Below are 23,361 nucleotides of genomic sequence, written 5' to 3' on the forward strand. Positions count from 1 at the left end.
TGAGGTACAAAGCCTTGAATTATACATAATGAATAATAGTTCAGCAACCAAATGTTAGATCGCGAATACATGTGGATTGTGTCTGAATGAGAGAGCTAGCCTCTACATGAGCACAATGCCGTTTCACTTTCACTTTAAATACATTTGTTTTAGCTTGACGTTTGTATTTATTATAATAAATGCCACTATTGCCTAATTTGTGTTTTATTTTATAATTTAATAGCTACTTATTTTCTGTTCTGAATAGCCTGCCGATAAATTTAACCCTCTGGGGTTGTTCGGCCCAAATGGACCCGAAGCATTTAAATAAAAAATTATTTTAAATCATAGCTTTATCGGAATGGTCCGAAATTTGGTGACATTGTTGGTACTTGGTAGGCTATATGAACACCCCAAAAAATTGGGTGCAGGATTTGAATAGTCTAAGTGGTTGTAAAAAAATAGTCACACTAAGGACCTTCGGGTCCAAATGGACCCGCATAAGAAATAAATGGGAAATTGGCAAAAATGTAAAAGTACAGAGTTTTTTTGTGCGTACAATCTACAAATCAGCCACGATCCAGAAAAAAAGCACACAACAGTGAAGGGGTGAATCTATAAAACATCAAGAGTGCAAAACAGACACATCCACACACACACACACTTTTATACACATACACACTAATAAATTCAGATTACATATGGGCATAGGTGTCATTTACACTGGGGACGCTGGGGACATGTCCCCACCACTTTTTGAAATGGCTGATTTTGTCCCCACCACTTTTTGAAAGCATTTGGTTAAAATGTTCTGAAAAATCAAGCGAACCAAGAAATGTTAAAGGTTTATTTGCACAAAATAAAACATGCAATGCAGTTTAGATACAGAAAGAAACAATGTACATTGTCCAAAAAAGTAACTTAAACAAAATAAACTATTACTGATTTTAAAATGACACAAAAACATGCATGCGCCGATCAGTAAAGCCTGGTTCACACGGCAGAATAATTAGGCCGATTTTAGCCCCGATTTACCCCTTCCGACAATCTTAAGGCGCCGGGACCGCTCAGATCTCTAATCGGGGATATCCAACATGTTGGATTTTTTTGGCCCCATTTCTCCTCGTGTGTGGTGTCCCCCGGCGACAAACGAGCACGCAGCCTGTGGAGGCTGCTTGTCCGGTTGGGCAAGTAAAATTCTCTTTTACTTGTCCCTTCAAAAAAATCCACTTGTCCCGGACAAGCGTTAATGTCGAGCCCTGTAGTATGGTGCTTTGGCACTGTTCGGTTGAGCTGGTGTTGCAGAGACTGTTACATGTGCAGTCGACATTGTTGAGGGTTTTATGCTGAGTATTTTCGTGTTGTTGACTGGCCTACGCTATGCCCATTTTTGATGCGCCGTTATTCAATATTTTTGTTTATGTTTTTTTCATCTGATCTTTTGTCCCCACCACTTTTCAACACAAACTGACCCCCCTGCATATGGGTTTTGAATTTTTAAAATGCTCAGTTTGTCCACCAGATGGCATCCATCTCATTTCAAAAATTGCTTTCATGAGGCCTAGGCTTGACTCTAAAATGAAATACAGCTTAAAAAAAAAAAAAAAATCTATTATATTCAATGGGGGAAAAACGGGTCATAATTATTGCATTAATATTAATTATAAATCATTTTTATTTTTGAAATTATCTCAAAACACCAAAAAAAGAAAATGTTTTTTTTTTAATAAAAAACAAGTAAAAAAAAAAAAAAAAAATTAAAAAAAAAAATATATGAAGCCTGCCCTTTGGGTCCATTTGGACCCGAACGCCCCAAGTGTGACTGTTAAACGAACAACCCCAGAGGGTTAAAGTGGAGTGGATTTTTTTGTGGAGTGAGGGGAAAATATTGGTTATAATTTTAGTGTTATTTACCAGTATTGTATATTCATATACATTAATTAAATTTGTTGCCATTACAAAGTTAACGGGTGTTTTTGGAGTGAGATCAGTCCCTCTTTAATGAGATTAGATTACCTCCTCTTCTTGGCCTGGTTACGTTTCTCCATCTTTTTTAGGGGCGTGATATTCACATGACGATGTTATCTTCAGCCGACACATTTATCCTCGTACGATCATTCGTACGACGGGATTGGCAGCATACGATGAATCACACGTGAACCCTGTTGTAAGATGATTTTTGCACTCGTTTCTTTGTAGATTGATAAATGAGGCCCAAACTGTTTAAACTACTACCATGGTTATGCATGAACAATCACTTTAATATGCATGTAAAATGCGAGAAGGAGACCCAGATATAAAACACTGTCACACACACACACACACACACACACACACACACACACACACACGCGCAGGTCTGTTCAGTGATGCTGCGAGAGGATGAAGTGATTGTGACAGCACTAATAACAGTAATTGCCAGCGGGTCCAACACTGCAGCTGAGTCTCTCTGACAGACCCGGTCAGAACGAAGACGACGGCGGCGTCAGCAAGACAACACGCTTCATAGTAACTTTGAGTCCCAGAGCCCTGGCCTCTTCTACTATTCATTTAGTGTACACTACTTGTTCTTTGAATCCCATGGCTTTGTTTTGAAGGATGAAATTAGAGATTTTTTTAAATCTGTTAATAATTTAATAATATTATTATTTTTTTACATTTAAATTATGTTTGGCATCATTCAAGTTAATCTTTAAAAGTACTACAATACTATAATAACACTTAAATACAGTATAATTCCTTTTTCATTTTTGTACATAATGTTGTGATGCCTACATTTCTTTAGGGTTTTAGGGTTTAATTTTTATTTTATTTAATATTCTACTTGGCAGAATTTTGTATTGGTCATTCATTCAGTTATTGACCATAGAATGAAAATGATTTGTGTCGGTTTTGTATTTTTTTTGTTTACTGTACTCTAAATTCAGACATGAGACAAATACAATCAAATGCTTTTTAAATGCTAAGAAATTATTTGTAACAAGTAATTTCCACTTGGAAGCTGTGAATGTGTGTGTGTAAGTGTGTGTGTGTGTGTGTGTGTGTGTGTGCGTGTTTGTGTGTGTGGTCCTGGTAAACCCTACATTATGGGGAGAAAATGTCCCCACAAAGATGTCAATCTCCGAAATCCTTGTCTTTGTGGGGACATTTTTTGGTCGCCATGAGGAAAACTTATAAATCACACTAAGGTTTTTTTTTTGAAAATTTTCGTTTTCTCATTTTCTGTGATGGGTAGGGTAGGGTTAGTGTAAGGGGAGAGAATATACAGTTTGTACAGTATAAAAATGATTATGTCTATGGAGAGTCCCCATAAACCACATATACCAAGTATGTGTGTGTGTGTGTGTGTGAGGCTGTTAATAACTTGTTTAGTCGTCTCTGCTTTACAGTGGGACAGTTAGTTGAAGGTGAGAGCTAATGAGTGCTGTTTTGCCACTTGTCTCTTTCCTTTACATCAAACTTGTGCTCAAGGAGAAGGTTAGACAGAAAAAAGACTAACTAAATTATATTTAAAGGCCATCCACAATTTGACATTTTTTTAACAGTGGGAAACGCTCAAGGTATCTCATGAGATTAAGCTGTTAAAAGCTGCCGTTGCAACAAGTGTGAGTCCGTGAACTACAGGAGCAGTCAGAGAGAAAATCTCCCCCTCAACATTAATAATGATGCTTATAGACATGAACTGCCTGTGGAATTACTATTCAAATATATCTCTGCCATACCTGGAGAAAGCTATTCAATGACAAAAATGTCACAAGAATGCATACAGTAGCAAATTACCCTTCACTATAGCGACTATCCTGAGCTTTGACGGGAAACATAAGAACTCGAGAGCTCTCTAAAATAAATTGGGCGCTGGAAATACTTGAACTAGAACGGACTAAAATACTTGCAATTAATATGTTGCTGGGAAAAATAGTGTAATTAGAATTCACGGCTAGTGAATCTCAAAAGAGACAGTTGCCTTATTTGAGGTATCACATCAGTAACACAAACAAGTGAGACACATCACACACTGAAGTTTAACACTCAGCGGATGTGTAGGTTGTCATGAATGGCAAGCGTTCTGTTTCTGGAGAAATCTGCAGCGTTCTGTGGAGGATGCAGATTCACGTGAATTATTGGCTTATTACATGCAACTGATTAGATTATTCCTGTCTCAAGCAAACATCCTCGTCCTTCGTGTCATGATTCTCACGCACAAATGCAGCTTAAGGTAAAATAACAGCAGCTAAAATGAGTGTTTTATATTGATAAATGATATATATATATATTAATTCTGAGTTTTGGTCACATTGAGATCAGTGTCAGACAATAACAATCCATTTATTTATAAATAAACCTTTTTTTAATTTCTTAAAATGCAAAAAGTGTTCTATTACTGTATAGAGTCAGTCTGTAGTCATTATAATTATTCTAGTAACATTGCATTAGATATAAAAAAACTAGCAATCAACAACGATATTTTAATCAAGTAATATTTTTTTTAAACTATTTATGCTCACCAAGGCTCTGAAGCAAAAACAGTAATATTGTTGAATATTATTATATTTGAAAATAAGTGTTTTTATGTGAATACTGTAATTTATTCCTGTGATCAAATCTGTATTTTCAGCATCATTACTCCAGTCTTCAGTGTCACATGATCCTCCAAAAATCATTATAATATGCTGCTCAAGAAAAACGTATTATTATCAGTGTTGAAAGAATAATATTTTTGTAGAAACCGTTACAGCATTTACTTGAAATAGAAATCTTTTGTAACAGTATTAAAGTCTTTACTGTCACTTTTGGTCTATTTAATGCATCCTTGCTGAATAAAAGTATTAATTTCGTACTGACGAACGTATATATATATATACTGAACGTAACGTATATAGAAACCAACATTTACCACACTTAATTAATTATTATTTTCAACGAGTTACTGCATTAAGCAATGTTAAAGGGGTCATAAAATGATAAAAATCCATCCAGTGTTTTTGTTTTAATCTCCTTATATGTTTTCCCCTGCCTCAAATCAAGCCGTTCGACCGTGTGACGTCACAAGCTCGCACGCCCCTCCCACGATTGTTGATTGACAGGAGCATTTCAACACAGACCCGCCCTCGCTCGTGAGCCAGCTGTCAATCATAGTCCGCGCGGACCGGCGCGCTCATTGTTGATATGCTGGAGCACTGTCTATGAGCAGAACGGCGTCTAAGCGATTGTGGTGTTCTGTTCTTGGGTGTAATAACGAACACAGCTGTCATTTTAATGTTCCTAAATCCGAACCGCTAAAGACGCAGTGGCGGAGTTTGTTTTCGAAGGGAATATTCCCCACGAGCAGCGTCAATGCTCTCATGTTTGCGCGAATCATTTCACACACCAGACTGCTTTATAAACGAGGAGGGTCAGTATAAAGCTGGTTTTGCTAAGAAGCTGCTCATGAAAAAAGGATCGGTACCAGCTATTCGTGTTCCTGCTGAACCTCTAGAACAACTGAAGTGAGTGTAACGTTTTATTAAACTTTATATTAATATATTAATCTTTGCAAATCGCTAGCTGCACGCTTCACAATAAATGCGTCTAAGGTTTACACTTAGCAGTGATGGGAATAACGGCGTTATAAATAAACGGCGTTACTAACGGCGTTATCTTTTTCAGTAACGAGTAATCAAACGAATTACTGTTTCCCCCGTTACAACGCAGTTACCGTTACTGACAAAAAAAATGTGGCGTTACTATAATTGAACTCACTGAAGCGGTTTTCATCCGAGTAGGCTCTCTCTCCGCCATAGGACCTGCAAAGTTTTTTTCTCTGGTGTGTGTGTGTGTGTGTGTGTTTATGAGGCGTCGGAGTGGACCAAAGCGAAGCGATTGGCGCGAGCGCGCTTAATGCGCGAGAGAGACCGAATGTGTCCGAGAGCGCGCTCAACAGTTGCGCAAGAGAGACCGAGGCAGTGTTAATTTCGTTGACGAAAATAACGACGAAAATTATTCGTCAACGACATTTTTTCACAGACGAAAACGAGACGACAACTAAATAAAACCTAGTTTTGAATGACAAAGACTATGACGAAAATCTATTGACATTTTCGTCAACGAATAAAAACTAGACGAAAATGTTAGATAGTGACGATTTGGGAAGCGATCCGTCAGAACTGATGTCCTGAGCGTGTGTGATAGATGCGCACATTTGTAGGCTACTGTAACGTGATCTACCCCGCGGTCATAAAACGTTAAAAAATGTGAACGTCTGGGAGAATGAGTAGAGCAGACATATAGATCTGAATAAGAGTGACGATGCAAAAAAAGAGCTCTATTCGGTGCGGTTTTCTGTGCGCACACACCTAACCCGAAGCGTGCAGTCATGCACAATACACCTACAGCGCGCGAGTAGGCTACTGAATTGAGCTCTCTTTCGTGTCTGAATGGAGAAATACACAACAGTATGTCTAAATGTCCTTTTTGGAGAGTATTCATGTAAACTATGCTGGTTATGTCTTAAACTGTGAGTGTGTCGGATGTGCATCAGTGCAATTGTATCCGCATGTCATTGGACATGATCCGACGTCTTAAAGTGACAGTGGCAATAAACCTAATGCGGTCCGTGTCCTTAATTTTGATCAAGCAACAAAAGAAAAAGAGAAAAGCATTCACTGTTTGTTAATAGCTTTAATAAGGATTAATTATATTTAATTCATACAAATAAATATGTCTGCTTGAAAGAATAAAGAATGATGTGTAAGTAGTTATAAGGAATGAATATATCATTCATTGTGAAGAAGACTGTGTTGTACTTTAGGAAAAGTGGTTTTATTTCATTTTAAGATATTTTTTAAGTAACAGTAGTTAAATCTGTATCTGTATTGCATGTTCAAACTTAAAAATCATTCATATTAATAGGTTAATAGATGTTTTCTCCGGGAGTAAATGGGTTTGGAAATTTTAGAGAAATTCTAAATTAACGCATTACAATTGAACTAAACCCATTATATTTTAGTCGACTAAATCTACTGATTTAGTCGACTAAAATGTTATTGTATTTCGTCGACTAAAACTAGACTAAAACTAAAACAATTCAGATGACTAAAATATGACTAAAACTAAATGGCATTTTAGTCAAAAGACTAAGACTAAAACTAAATCAAAATTTGCTGACAAAATTAACACTGGACCGAGGGTGTCCGAGCATTATATAGTTTGTTTATAAATAAATGACACATATCTGCAACGTTAATTAATTTACATGGTTATACAAATAAAATCTAAAAAATTACCGTCAGGTAACGTTCTGTTTAGGTCAGGGCCGGACTGGGACCAAAATTCGGCCCTGGCATTTGTGGTTTTCACCGGCCCAACTAATTGATGACGTTAAAAAACGTCCCCAGAATCTGAACATTTTTCCCACTGAGACACACCATACAAGGCAGCAATTTAGGCGCGTTTCCATTACAGATTTGCGCAAAACTTTTGCGATTTTTTCTAAATGTCGATAAAAAACTATTGCGAAATGACGGCGTTTCCATTAACTGATGTTTGCGATTACAACGTCCTTTTTTTTTCTCTCGCGATAAGTCATTTAAACATCATGGCAACGGGTCTATCAGCCACCACCACACTAGACATTAGGCTTGTTTGAGATGCGCCTTGCCTCGCCTGAAATGTATGCGAGAGTAGGCGGCTGCAGTGAGGGGAGGAGTGAAAAAAGCGCAGGCAAGCCGGACAGATCTCGCTTCTATACCACGAATGTCATTTCTCGTGCCATTTATACGCCAAAAATGTTTTTTGCGTCTATATGATACGCAGTTTTCGCGTGCATATGATACGCACTTTATGGCGTGTAATACGCACGCACTCCCCACCCCCCTAAACCTACCCAAGGGGTTTTCAGTGCGTAGCATATGCACGCAAAAACCATTTTTGGCGTATAAATGGCACGAGAAATGACATTCGTGGTATAGATACGCACTTTCATGAGACTGTGTTGGTGGATCAGACACCTGTGAGATCAAAGGTGGATATCGCGGGATTCACGGGATTCACGCTCGTGCATGGTGTTGCTAATAAACTGGATGTAATTTAAGTTTTGTTGCTTTTATATGAAAATATAATGAACAAGACACCCAAAGTACTTATTTAATTCCATTTTAAATAGGCCTACGTGTTTATCAATATTTTTTTCTTTAATACAGACATGTGTTTTTATTAAAAAAATAAAATTACATCACATAGATCGCACTGTCAGAGAGTTTGGGAATATCCACACATAATTTATACACATAAAACATGATGTCAGAGTTTTAAAATCAAACATTTTAAAAGAGAACAATACATCACGGTTGTTTAAACCAATGAGCATTAAGCTGTGCCGTCAGCAAGTCGTTTCCCATCATGCTTTTGATCAGCGCAGTCGGTGGAGAGCAACTGCGCGCGACTGCAGAATCCGACACGTGCGCCTTGCAGTCGCGAGAGTTTTTTGACATACGTCGGCATGACACCAGAGCAAGGCAGACCGCACTCGGACACATTTCTAACCGGCATGCATCTCGCGCTGATCACCGGTGATCGGTTCTGCGCAGATTTTGCTCATCTCAAACAAGCCTATTATTATTAATGGAATGAGACGTGGTGTGTTATCCAAGCATTAATGGCAGGGAAAGACGCATAGCCTACTGCTAAGGAGTTTCTGGGTGTTTCTCTCTCATTTCTGCCCCGAGGTCTTGATTGTGGCATTTCTTTGAGGTTTAGAATCCAGTATTCCTGAAGCCTAATTATTGTTTATTTTATGAATTTAATAAAGAACTCTGTCCAAACGGTCAGTGTACATTTGTGTCCATTCGTTTTTCCTTTTTTAACCCGTATTGCAAAACGAAAAATGAACGGTGATTTTTTTATTTAAAATGCAAAGTTAACCAGCAATTTTTTTTAAAATTTGAACTGTACACAAATGCTGTGCAAAAATAATAATATATCGACTAAATTTCAGATGTTTCTTTGACTTTTTGCCCCTTTATTAAACATTTAAAATATTCACAATTTAATACGAAAAAAATGTAGATTTTAATGGTTTTCTAAGGGCAAATTAGAACCTGGAAATTATATTTTTCCCGCAGTGCTGAATGAGAAGAGCCATATTTATGTCTCTGGAACCACAAGGTGATTTAGGTGAGTTATAGGCTAATGATAATAAATCTGTCTGAAAAAATAACGAGGCATTTTAATTGTTTATTAATAAACTATTGTTTTCTAAATCAGTGTCGGCTAAAAACATATATTTCCATCTCCGCTGAGGCGCGCCGCGCGAATGCACCTTTAGAGAGAAATACACCTTTCATAAGGATTACATCATCAGAATGTATTAGCTTTCGATTCGAATTTGTTCGTTTTAAAGTGGACACTTCAAGCTTTAGCCTAGGCTATACTTTGTTTCAGTTCTACCAGAAAGACTCGGGAGAATAAATACTGTAACAATAAATACATTTATTGATAGCCCAGCAAGCAATAAAGTTCTTTGGCGTAGGCCCCGTCCATAGCTCGCAATCCGAGGGTCCGGACTCTGCATTTCCTGCCTGAAGACGAAGGCAGGGGCGCAGCCGACCCCCTGTGAGGTATAGGAAGGGACCATCCTGGTGGTGGTGGTGGGGAGGATGGAGGGGAAGGGACCATCCTGGTGGTGGTGGGGAGGATGGAGGTGAATGAAAGCGTCAGCATCTGCGAACTCAAACATGTGTAAGTACTGGTCTTTTATACCGCAAGTATTAGACACGATTGGATAGATGAGAAGGTAATAAGTGACGTAGCAATTGAGTCTTCCTGGCAGAACTTAACGCTAAAGCTTCCATTTCTCGCGCTCCAGTTCACGGAGATCATGAAAGCGCGCATTATTGTTTTATTTTATTTTACAAAAGCACAACGTTTTCTTGTTATTGTGAGTTTACACAAATAAAATCATAGTGGCGAATAATGTATTATTATTTTCTTTATGACCAGAAATTATAGAGTAGGCCTATTTTAAGTTGTTTGTTGATAGGAAAAAGCAAGTGTTCGCGGCCGCGCCTCCGTGCCATGCGCGCTCAGCAAACACTTGGATATGCGTCAAAATCTTGTGTTTATTTGTGATAATCTTAGCCCTGTATTATTATTGTCTAACCATTATGAATGACATTTGACGAATTGCTTTGTTCCTTTTTTTGGATAAAAGCGTCTTCTAAATATGTAGCCTAATAACTGTTATAATAATGATGATATTTATTAGCCTATTATTTGCGTATATCACGGACCCCAAACACACCGCGTCTTCAGGTGACTGTAAATGCGCAAAAACTGTTTCCATTGCAGTTTTGCGAAATATTCCTTTTTCGAATTGCCTGAAAAACCTCCTCATGCGAGCGTAAAAACTTTTTTGTGATAAAGGTGCAGCAACGTGGTCAGCTCGGCCCAAAACAATAGAAAATCACACCGGCCCTTCTGGCATGTGCCAGAATTGCCAGATGGCCAATCCGGGCCTGGTTTAGGTTATAAAATAAACCCGAAAATAACCTGCAGGGACCATTCACAGAAAACATCTTTGTTTGACCGGTTGTAAACACGTGCGGCAAACATGTCTAGAATTTTGCTTAAATAATCTCTGATGATGACGTTCGCTATAGGTTATAAAAATAAACCCCCAAAATATTATATTTTAGTGTTATATATTTTTTTTTGTAAATTGTTCAGTATTATATTGAGAGAGCACTTGTTAAACTGTTTACTTTTGTTAGGAAGAAAATACTCAGGCTACAGTATGTCTACTTGTTGTGAAGTTGTGTAACAGTTTTATCATTTTAATATGCACAAAGAGTATTTATATTTTTTATTATTATTTATTCATGTTTGGTACATTTCTTAAGAAGCATAATTTATTTTTAAAATTATTTGTTGGCCAGTTGGGGTCTGTGCGATATTAAGTGAACCATCTATAATGTTTTATTGTTCTAATATAGTAATGCTAATATTTAGAATAATATATTGAATTTAATAGGCGTCTCTCACATTGTCCCACAGCAACATTAAAATAGAATAAATTATTATTATAAAACATTGAACACTAATCTACTCTATTAAGTGTCCATTTCATTAATTTAACATATTTAATACTGGGGGCCTCCAAATTATTTGACATAGGCCTATTTGATTTTTTTTTTTTTTAAGTAACGCAATAGTTACTTTCTCTGGTAATTAGTTACTTTTATAATGATGTAACTCAGTTACTAACTCAGTTACTATTTGTGAGAAGTAACTAGTAACTATAACTAATTACTTTTTTTAAGTAACATGCTCAACACTGACACTTAGGGTACATGGCATGTATAATTCATAATCCCACGTTTATACTGAACAACGCGTTATGGTTATTGTGTTATTGAGTTACAAACGGTGGTGGACGCACAGAACAGAGAGGCGGGGTGAGCAAAGCTCATTATCATTTAAAGTCATATGCACTGAAACGGCGTGCTGAAAACAGAGCTGTTTTTGACCAGGTAAAATAAGTGTTTTCTTACAATACTAATGAGAATTTGTAATTAAAGTATATTACAAACTTTTAATTTAGACCCTAAAGAATCATACTACCTTGTACAAAAATGGCATTATATGACCCCTTTAACATCGAGGCTATTGATGTGCAGTTTTACACTAGAATAAAGATGTGTGTGAGTGACAGATGCAAGGTAGGAGGTAAAGAGATCATGAGAAACGAAGGACACAGGCATGAGATTTTCCGCTGTCTCCTGAAGCAGCTTGAGACGGCAGAACCTTTAAACACACATGTGAATGTTTGCACAAGAGCTTCAATTGACCTCGTCAACGTCCAACGGGTCGTACTATCAGAACGGGGCCATCAGCGGTCCACACACACACACACACACAGCTGAGATCCGATACGCGGACGACCAGCTGCGCTCTGACAGGATGCAGAGCCGATCCAGATGTGCATGAAGCGATCGACATGACAACTGTGCTTTTCACAAAGCACTTGTTTTATTTTCCTCCCGATCCTCCTCGCGGTCACACGGGATGGGCTCGGATAACTATCCGCTTCCAGCACTTGTCCAAATATGGGTCCTGCCCAACTAATGGAAACACAAACGTGCCTCCAGATCAGATACATATGTGAGACGGACAAGCGTGTGATCGCGCACATCTGTGTAAAAGCTCAGGCGTACTGTGTGCACTGCTTTGCTCCCAAAAATGCCAATAATCCCAACGATAATAAACTGAGTGTTTGTGTTCAAATGAACATGTGTGTTTGCTCAAGTGTTAATGATGGACAGTGAATGTGACCCCGTTGCTTCCAGCCCGTCCCGTGACCCCCTCCGCCCCAGCGTGTCGTACATTGACTGGGAGAGGAGCCCTGGCAGGGCCGCAAGATCCGGCCCCCACTCATCTGAGGCCAAGGACAATGTTTGAACACCTGCCCACGGCTCTCAGGAGCGAGGGGAGGGCTTGTTATTCCCTGCGAAGTCTCTCAGTTGGGCAGTGCGGACTGGACAGGGCTAGTTTACTCTCGAACAAACCGTTCGTACGCGCAAAACTCGTCCCCTCACACACACCGCTGCGTGTCCGTCATGCGGACAGACGTCGAGCCACGGTTGCTGACTGAGGGGATTTGAGTGCATGTTAAAAATGAACAATATAATGTGGAAATATTGTGCAAAACATCAGCCAATCAGATTCCTCCATCTGGTGTGATTGTTCATGCGTCGTTTATATCTGTCTCCGGGGTCCAAGATTAACACTCGCCAATTGGCAGTGTAATGTTATATGGTTACAATTTTAAGAATGATGACCATCGGCGATGGAAGAGGAGTCAAATAAAAGCCTACTTTTTTTTTTTTACTGTTGGAAAATTAACCACAAGAAGTAATTTTATCAGTAAGAAATTGCAATAAGCCATTGCAATAAGGACATTTTAATAATATAATATAAGGTTACACTTTATTTTAAGGTGTCAACAGTGTAGTACTGAGTATTAGTAAGTAAAAACAATTACATGATCAACAAGTTATGATAACGTGTTTTTACATAGCTTGTTTTTACAACATCAAAATATGAATAGTTTATTGAATACAATAAACAAATTTTTTAAGTCAGTTTAATATAATGACTTAAACATCCAAGTTGATTGTACTTAAAAATTGAAGGCAGCATGAATATTGAATTAATGGAATTTATCGGTTGATTTCATTGAATTTGTGATCAATGAGATTACGTTTTAAAACGCAATTACGTTTAGGATTGGGGATAGGGTTAAGGGATATAACCATATATGGTTCATGAAAACATACATTTTTATGTATAAAGCCAATTGATACACATTTATGCTTAATATATTTGTAAACATGTTAGGAGCTATTAATGTCAAATAAAGGTAGGCTGAACCATTATCAACTCTTTTACTACTGGTTTAAAATACTGTACATCAGTTAGGTATGGTCAACAAGTTGTTATCAAAGGAATACAAATAAAAACAGTTTGTTAATAACACTGACGATGAATGAATGACTCACTTTTTGTACATGGCATATGAATGCATTAGCAATGCAGAGTTTATAAACTATGAATTAACCAAAAACTAATAGATGGAAGTGTTTTGTTACTGTATACGTATTAAGTGAAAAATGACACTCCCTGTCTTTATGAACATGTGTGCAAGTGTGTGTTAGTGAATGTTTGCATAGGTGTGTGTGTGTGTATCTGTAGATCGTACCTTCTTTTTGTCCCTCATGGAGCCTTTCCCTCTCACCATGATCTTGCATCCGGTCTCGGCCTCCAGCTGCTTGGCCGTGAGCCCCCGCGGGCCCAAGATCCGGCCCACAAAATTAAACTGCAACACACAAACACACACACATCTCACTCACTGCATCTGTGTCCGGATGGAGCCATATCCCATACATACTTTGGCATTCGACAAGTCACTGTTTCCATCAACAACACTACAGTGTAAAATAACAGATTATTTTGAAGCATTATTATGCGGGAGCATTACTCATCATATTCTGAAGTTGGTGCATTGTTAATAATGTAATTCCTAATAAAGACACGGCACATATCACTCCGACACTGGCTCATGGTTGCTTATCACACACGTAACAATTGCAATTACCATTTTTTAAGCTCTTAATGGTCTCGCACCACAATATTTAGTTGCCCTCCAGAGACAGTTTATTAATGGTTGTTAACAGTTCTTCATTGGGCGTTCAATCTTTTAATGTCTCGGCCCGTAGATACCGTAAATCCCTCCGTCAGCATCTCATTTGAGCTCATCCACATTTAAAACGCGAACACACATCTGTTTACTCAGGGTAATTTGAATGTTTATGTATTGTACTCTGTGTTGGGTAAGTTACTGTAAAAAAATTACTGTAAATACTTTTCTTAAAAGTATTGCATTACTTATTATTATTATTATTATTAACCTGTTAATGCATGCGATTAACTCAAAACTCTTAATGCGTTCACATAATTTAACACAACTAAATTACTGAAGCACATGAAATTGCGTTATTAACGTAACGTTATATCTACAATTGCGCAAGATCCTGTAACCCTGGTTGGTGGAAATTTCTATTCTAACCCTTTAACCCGATTTCGCTTCTCTGTTTGCGATCAGATCATTTTAAGCTGTGAAAATGTTCAGTCCAATGCTCCAGTAAGCAAATTTATTCAAACAATCAGTCCAAAACAGCGCTAATGCAAAGTAAAGCCGGCTGATTACATCCGAGAGTGCAGGGAGAATAGAGACTCACGCTGCGTTTTCAGTGAACGATTGATTCCAGTGTTTATTTCACTTTAAAACACGAGCTCTGTCATTTTCTGTGATTGTTTCTGAAGAGTTTCACACAAATGTGAGTTCGTGTGTTCCTGTTCCGTGTCTCAACTAGACTAGTCTAAAACGTAAACAAGCTCTTTGCTGTTGCACTGTACACAAACTATACATTCTGAAAAGCTTTTTTTTCTGTAATGTTTTTCATGGGTGCTTTGGTGTGCATAAATTTATGAATAATATGGACTCATTGTATTATTTGGTGTCCTTTTGGAGTCTCCAAGTGTCCTTTTTTTTGGAAAGACGCCTACATTTTCCTTGAAAAAAAAAAGCTTGCAGAAAACACAATTTTGTGAGAATCAATCTAATGGTTTACTTTGCTGGATATAGCAAATGATGACAAAATGAATGTGTTAAACAAGATAAATGGTGTATGCTTAATTTGACATGACAAGTGTACAAAAAATCATGATCTATTGACAATATATATATATATATTATATTTTATATAGCATTTACTTTTGCCATTGATATGACTGGGAAAAAGTGTTCCAGTCAACCTGAATATATATATATATAGCAATTTCACACGAGTAGGAGTGTGATATGGCTCTATATCTGCACGGCTGTGATTCGGCCTTAGACAATTTCCTTTACATTCAATGTTTTCCATGCTGATTTTGGTGTTTTTTATTTTATTTTATCAAAAAACCCTACCATAAGACTCTACCGTAATGTTTAATTATTGACATTAAACATCACTCGCCTTTAAGATAGTGAATTGTGATACCTCCATGTCTGCAGGCAGAGGCAGTAAACCCATAACTATATATCACTAGACTAAAATTAAATTAAATGCATACTAAATGGTGGATTAGAGAGAAAAATAACATTTTTGGCATTTTTAGCCATATAAGCCCTGGTTATTTTCTGACCCTGGTTAGTCCCAAAAGTGATCATGAACATGCAAGATGGTTAAAAAGACAGTAAGGAGTTGTAATTCAGCAGAACTGTGCCAAAGAAATTCCCTGGGAAGTACTTTATTGGAGACGGCCGGCTAAGTGTTATCACAGAGCTCACACGCCAGCGCCTCCTCTGGGCCTTCACTGACAAGATAACAGCCGTCAATTGTTCACTTAATCGATCAGGTATCAGCACTGACCTGAAGGCTGTCGGTCTGAACCCTGGCAGGAGATCTGGCAGGCAAATGTTTTTGTGTTACAAACAATACCTTACTTACTCTGAACACCTATCGTTCAAAAGTTTGGGGTCAGTATTTTTTTTAATGTTTCTGAAATAAGTCTCTTCTGCTCACCAAGGCTGCATTTATTTGATCAAAATAATACATTTTAAAATGTAATTCTTGTGATCAAAGCTGAATTTTCAGCATCATTACTCTTCAGTGCCACATGATCCTTCAGAAATCATTTTAATATGATGATTTGCTGCTCAAGAAACATTGGTAACACTTTATTTCGATAGTCCACTTTAGACACTCTACTAACTAAGCTGCAACTACATCTGCATTAGAATATTAGTAGACTGTCTGTTTAATATCTGCTAACACTTTATTGTGATGCTCCTCAACAGACATTATACTAACTTTGCAACTACATGTCAAATTATTCTACTAACCCGAACTCTCACAACTAACCCTAACCTAACAGTCTACTAATACTCTAATGAGAGTTAGTTGTTATGGCAAGTTACTTATTAGTAGTCGAATGTCTAAAGTGGACCATCGAAATAAAGTGTAACGAAACATTTCTTTTTATAATCAATGTTGGAAATATTTGCGTTGCTTAGTCTTTTTCAAGATTCTTTGATGAAACTTTCTTTATAGAAAGTGCAAAAGAACAACATTTGTTTGAAATAGATCACTTTTGATCAATTAAATAATTAATTTGAATGTATCATTGTTGAACAACTATTTATTTCTTTAAAAAAATCTTACTGACCTTTCCAAAGTTCTGCATTACATGTGTCTGTAAATTAAGCAAGCTCATTATTTATTTAAAGAATAGTAACTATAGTAATAATATTGTGTAAATTCAAAATATATAGAGCACAATATTTTACCTGTTACTTCAGATTATGTAACATTACTTGTAACTCATTACCCTCATCACAACAACACCCAATTATCTCCTCATACTTCTAACTGTACAGTCAAACCTTTTTTAGGAGGTTTGCCTGTTCCCATCTCTTTCTCTTCCTTAAGGGAACTCCATTCTAATACAGTCAGGGTGACGTGCAGCAGTGGTTTGTTTTGGAGCTGAAACTCAACGCATGCAGCCTTGCGTTCTGTAAAATCCCATTTTACACTACAGACCTCCTGCTCTAATCAATAAGCCTTCGGGGTCTGCTTTATCAATGTGTTTGGTATTCCAACGCTACGCTCTTTTCACATGACTGACTCCATGCATAATCGACTACTGGTAAAACACAGTCACTGAGTATGTGTTTGTGCATTTTTTTTATTTTTTTTTGGCACCCTTCATCCCTGTCCAAGAGCCTTGCGGATATGAATGAAAAGAAGCAATTAAATTTTACTTGGAGGCACAAAGCACCAGGGCGTGCATCACATTTGTATGCGTGTGCGCTCCCCCTTCGAATAAAAGTTGTGTGCCTGTGTTTCTGCATGTACATAAATAAATCAGCATCAAACAAGGATCTAATCTGAGAAGGCTGTCACTCCATCTATTGTTATTAATAAACGTGTTAAAATTTACATATGGCACCTTTTACATGTACATATTTAAATTAAAATGTGTTTAATGTCTAAAAGCAAAAAGCTGTCAATCCCAATGTTCATTCATGTTTGCACATACTACATTAGTGACATGCATCGATACAATACCGCCACTCTCTCTACTGGTTTACGTTCTACTGCCTTGAAAACAACATCAATGTTAAAGGTGCAGTAAGTGATATCTGAGAAACACTGTTGAAAGTGAATCGGACTGAGCAGCACAACACACTTGTAGCCAATCAGCAGTAGGGGGCGTGTCCACTCATGATGGGGGAGGAGAGAGAGTCAATCAGCAGTGGGGGGCGTGTCCACTCATGATGGGGGAGGAGAGAGAGAGAGAGCCAATCAGCAGCAGGGGGCGTGTTCACTCATTATGGGGGAGGAGAGAGAGAGAGATCCAATCAGCAGCAGGGGGCGTGTTCACTCATTATGGGGGAGGAGAAAGAGAGAGAGAGCCAATCAGCAGCAGGGGGCGTGTTCACTCATTATGGGGGAGGAGAAAGAGAGAGAGAGCCAATCAGCAGTAGGGGGTGTGTCCACTCATGATGCGGGAGGAGAGAGAGAGAGAGCCAATCAGCAGTAGGGGGCGTGTTCACTCATTATGGGGGAGGAGAGAGAGAGAGAGCCAATCAGCAGCAGGGGGCGTGTTCACTCATTATGGGGGAGGAGGAGAGAGAGAGAGCCAATCAGCAGCAGGGGGCGTGTTCACTCATTATGGGGGAGGAGAGAGAGAGAGAGAGAGCCAATCAGCAGCAGGGGGCGTGTTCACTCATTATGGGGGAGGAGGAGAGAGAGAGAGCCAATCAGCAGCAGGGGGCGTGTTCACTCATTATGGGGGAGGAGAAAGAGAGAGAGAGCCAATCAGCAGTAGGGGGTGTGTCCACTCATTATGGGGGAGGAGAGAGAGCCAATCAGCAGTAGGGGGCGTGTTCACTCATTATGGGGGAGGAGAGAGAGAGAGAGACAATCAGCATTAGGGGGCGTGTCCACTCATGATGGGGGAGGAGAGAGAGAGAGAGCCAATCAGCATTAGGGGGCGTGTTCACTCATTATGGGGGAGGAGAGAGAGAGAGAGACAATCAGCAGTAGGGGGCGTGTTCACTCATTATGGGGGAAGAGAGAGAGAGAGAGACAATCAGCATTAGGGGGCGTGTTCACTCATTATGGGGGAGGAGAGAGAGAGAGATCCAATCAGCAGTGGGGGGCGTGTCCACTCATGATGGGGGAGGAGAAAGAGAGAGAGATCCAATCAGCAGTAGGGGGCGTGTTCACTCATGATGGGGGAGGAGAAAGAGAGAGAGAGAGCCAATCAGCAGTGGGGGGCGTGTCCACTCATTATGGGGGAAGAGAGAGAGACAATCAGCATTAGGGGGCGTGTTTAGTGATTATGGGGGAGGAGAGAGAGAGAGAAAGACAATCAGCAGTAGGGGGCGTGTTCACTTATTATGGGGGAAGAGAGAGAGAGATAGCCAATCAGCATTAGGGGGCGTGTTCACTCATTATGGGGGAGGAGAGAGAGAGAGAGAGAGAGAGACAATCAGCAATGGGGGGCGTGTTCACTCATTATGGGGGAAGAGAGAGAGAGCCAATCAGCAGTAAGGGGCGTGTCCACTCATGATGGGGGAGGAGAGAGAGAGCGAGACAATCAGCAGTAGGGGGCGTGTCCACTCATGATGGAGGAGGAGAGAGAGAGCCAATCAGCAGTAGGGAGCGTGTTCACTCATGATGGGGGAGGAGAGAGAGAGCCAATCAGCAGTAGGGGGCGTGTTTACTCATGATGGGGGAGGAGAGAGAGAGAGAGAGAGAGAGAGAGAGAGAGAGCCAATCAGCAGTAGGGGGCGTGTTTACTCATGATGGGGGAGGAGAGAGAGAGAGAGAGAGAGAGAGAGAGACAATCAGCAGTAGGGGGCGTACCACTCAATGGGGAAGGAGAGAGAGTGAGCAAGAGGGAGATTTGAAGAAAGACTGTAGAAAGAGAGATGGCTGAGAGACATTACAAAAGAGAAAAGCTTAAAGGAAAATCACAGGGAAAAGAAGGGTTATGATCAGGCAACAGTGTTTCTGAGTGTTTCTAAAATCACTAACTGCACCTTTAAAAAAAAATTATATTTTATATTTTTAATAGAAATCCTAGCACTGCACAGGATGTCGACGACTCCACGCAACTCACACAATAAATGTCATAAGGGAACATTCATTAAAAAAAATGTGACCTCCCCATCAGCCCCTTGCTTTTTACTATTCATAGTTTATTCCTATTCAATTTTGAGATGCAACGAAATTACCAGTGCCAGTCCCAGAAGAGTCTCCAGCAAAATATATCTAAAATTAATTATGAATCATGAATAATCACTTTACTTATTATTGTGCATGCACTGCACAGAATGTATATAAAATATACTGTGTATACATTATATTTGATCTTATATTTCATGCACAGTAACCAAGGTTTTATTTACTGAACAATGCAAGAGGACTGATAGGCTCCTCTGAATACCATTTCTAATTGGTCCATTTGCTAATCAAATTACGCAATATAATTTGTCCATCCAAATTGTGAACACAACAGGGAGAATAAATGAAATTTGCCTCCATCTGCTCTAATAACCAATCATTATCAAAGGTTAAGCAATTAGATGCACCAGGTGAAGAAATACTTAAGCATCAAAAAAAAAAAAAAAAAAAAAACGTATAAAGTTGTCATGACAAAGACACTGACAGGTTATGATGTATTGGTTTATGTCAAGGTGTCATAACAAAGACATCTCAAACAATGTCATATTTGCATTAAAAATGTCATAATTGAGCGAATGACACTTAATGACAGTTGTCATAAACATGCATAAAACTTCCTTCATATTCATAACATGTGTCATGTCATGATTACACACCACTTCAAGTAAAGTGTTAACGTAGAGGGTTAGGTTAGGGTTCGGCTTAGGTTATAAGTTGACATGTAGTTGCAAAGATACTTGCAGTTAGTAGAATGTCTAAAGTGGACAATCAAAATAAAGTGTTACCAAAGATAAAAGTAAAAGGTAATGCACTCGTTATTGGTTATTAATGTTTTTGATATGCTTATCAGCCTGCCCGGAAAATACCCTCATGGACCGCCACTGGAAATAACAAGCCCTTCCAGAAGCCAAGCCACCGCAAAGGTCATGCGTGTTCAGAGCTGATGCTGTCACTATGTGATGGAAAACTGCTCGGTATATCAAATCAAAGTCTTTTCTTCAGGCCTGCACAGGCCGATTTTTCAAGGTGCCCTTGGAGATAGAGTAATCAGTGCGAGAGACTCCAGAAGGAACGGCTTCACTCTGAAACCAGCAGGCGCAAATTATACATCCGCGGTCTCCCTGCTGTATTCACACATCTGCCGGGATTACACACACAGCTCTCTGAGGCGTATCGCAGACGCTCGGATGACCTCCGCTCTCTCCGTCTGGATTATGTGACGCTTGGGCCTGGTGAGAGCACTCGAACACAGACACATACGGACAAACCTGAAAAAACCTGCCTTTATTCAGCTGTTGGCTTTCAGAGATGGTCCCCTGATGGGAGAAATCTGTTGCAGTGTCCTTCACGTATTGTGATTTGAGCTTGGACTATATATTAAACTATAAAATCTATTTGAAACATTTAATAATGAATTCAATGGACTCATTAGTGGATAACCAGCCAATATATCATGTAAAGACGTTAAACAGTATTTGCGAACCATTTCATTTTGGGCACATGACGTTCTGTATATTGAAATGCAAAAGTACCTGCACCCACTTTTTCAGGAGCCTTGCTTACCCTTGTGTTATGTTGCGGGTCAATTTGACCCGTTTCGATTTTCAAGTTGTTGGAAATACTGGTTAACCTTTGTTTTTTTTCTTGATATTTTGTGACTTTTTCTCATTTATCATGATGAACATGCATGCAAAGTTTCAACATGCTGATGTGTTTTGACATATACAAACAAAATTACTGTTACGTTCGTGATGTTCGCGGGTCAATTTGACCCTCATAGACAGTCATTCAAAAGCAACTGTACAGACACAAAATAAAAACATTTATTTTCTGTATGTAAGGGCACTTCAACTCCAGTTCTAACGTGCAAGTGTATCTAAAAGTGCTCTAACCCTAACCAAACACACTTGAAAAAGCTAAAATTACAGTGTTCAGAATTATTTGCAAATTACAGATGAAAATCTTTGTCAGACACAGATAGTAAAATAAGCTCTCATTTCAATATTCAAAATATCTAAAATACCTAGCTTTTAACCAAAACTTTTGTGTAGGATTTTCAAAGGCAGCTTCACAGAGCCAAAAAATAAATAAAAAACATTTATTTGATGTATGTTTTTAGGGCCCAAGCCCAAAGGGCGAAGGCCCTATTGTTTTCCTTAGGATTATTTATTATTATTATTATTATTATTATTATTATTATTATTATTTTTCTGCTACCTTTTGGACACTTTTGGAGGCCTTAACATGCTCAAAAACTCCTGAAACTTTGCACACATGTCAGAACCCGCGGCCATCAGGGCCGGGCTGAAGATGGTACCCGGGCGTGGCAGGGGGGCTCGACAGCGCCCCCTGGAACGGGGTCCGAAAACATGGTCCATAAATCAAACACGCTTGCATGTAATAATATGAAACTCGGTACACATGTAGATCTCCTCGTTTCATATATACTTCACACTCTTACTTTTTACCCCAGCCCAACAGGAAGTCGGCTATTTAGGGTTGTTGGTAAAACACACGCAATGGAATGTGAAATACTCCTCCTAGAGAATTCAAACAAACGGCACGAAACTCGGTCAGCATGAAGTCAAGACATTGAGGATGAAAGTTTGCGAGGGGATTTTTGATATCTCGAACGGTTTGGCCGTGGCGAGGAAACGAATTTATGGCGAGAAACAACAAACAAGAAGTGCGTTATAACTTCTGCATACATTAACTGATCTTGATGAAACTTCAGCAGTGTGATCGCTGTAAGAGGCCGATCACATGGATGTGACTATTGTGAGTCAAAGTTATAGCGCCACCAACTGGCAGCAGGAAGTGTGTCACTTTCTAAATGCTTTTGACAAAAGTGGGGGGGTTAGTTTTATCTACAGTAACAAAACTCGATATGTATATTGTACTCTTCGAGCCGGACAACTTTCTAATTTACCGTAATTAGCTACGACCAACAGGAAGTCAGATATTTTGGTTTGAATGTGGATTTCAGATTCTGAGTTTTTAGCTACTCCTCCTAAGTAGTTTATTTTATTCATGCCAAACTTTTTCAACATGATGAAAATACATTGAAGATGCTAAATTGTGAACAGATATTGAATATCTCAAACGGTTTTGCTATGGTTGAGGGATTCAAGTAATGTCAAAAAAAGAATCAGGGCATGTCTCATATCTTTCTAAAATGTAATTATACACCATTTATTTTTATATAAAATTATACAAATATTAGAACTAAACCCATTTTATTCCTTTTTTTCAATTTAAGAATTATTTTTAAGTTTAAAAACAGCCAGAATGGTTGTTTAGTCAAAAATAATAATAATCCAAATCATATATAGTGCTATACTGCCCTCTTGTGTTCAAAATCAGGTAGGCCTATTGAATTTATAAATATTTATATATTAGGGATGTTACTATGGGAATATTTTCCCACCGGTTAATCAACGTGTGATTGTGTAAACCAATTGTGTAAACCTCCCGCTGGGGGGGGTTTAAAAACACTAACTTGAAAGCGAAAGTATAATATGGACGTCCGCACAGACATTGAAATGGTGGCGCTCGAATGAATTCCTATGGAAGTAGAAATTAAATTGCTTGAATTGTGAGTTCAATA

At 38.7% G+C, this 23,361-nt stretch overlaps 2 protein-coding genes across 7 annotated transcripts in view; one reads left to right on the top strand and one right to left on the bottom strand.

The window, feature by feature from the left end:
• Nucleotides 1-23,361, top strand: part of LOC130084729 (zinc finger protein 184) — a 230,809-nt gene that overhangs the window by 83,531 nt on the left and 123,917 nt on the right. The gene's annotated exons all lie outside the window — the stretch shown is intronic.
• Nucleotides 1-23,361, bottom strand: part of LOC130084739 (KH domain-containing RNA-binding protein QKI) — a 125,851-nt gene that overhangs the window by 46,951 nt on the left and 55,539 nt on the right. For all 5 annotated transcript variants that reach the window (XM_056250218.1, XM_056250200.1, XM_056250191.1 and 2 more), the window contains exon 3: nucleotides 13,712-13,828. In XM_056250218.1, the coding sequence (XP_056106193.1) occupies nucleotides 13,712-13,828 (117 nt within the window). The remainder of the gene's footprint in view (nucleotides 1-13,711; nucleotides 13,829-23,361) is intronic.

Source organism: Rhinichthys klamathensis, unplaced genomic scaffold (genome assembly GCF_029890125.1).
Source record: "Rhinichthys klamathensis goyatoka isolate OS25496 unplaced genomic scaffold, OSU_Roscu_1.1 h1tg000003l_1, whole genome shotgun sequence".
In the NCBI taxonomy this organism is placed as follows: Eukaryota; Metazoa; Chordata; class Actinopteri; order Cypriniformes; family Leuciscidae; genus Rhinichthys; species Rhinichthys klamathensis.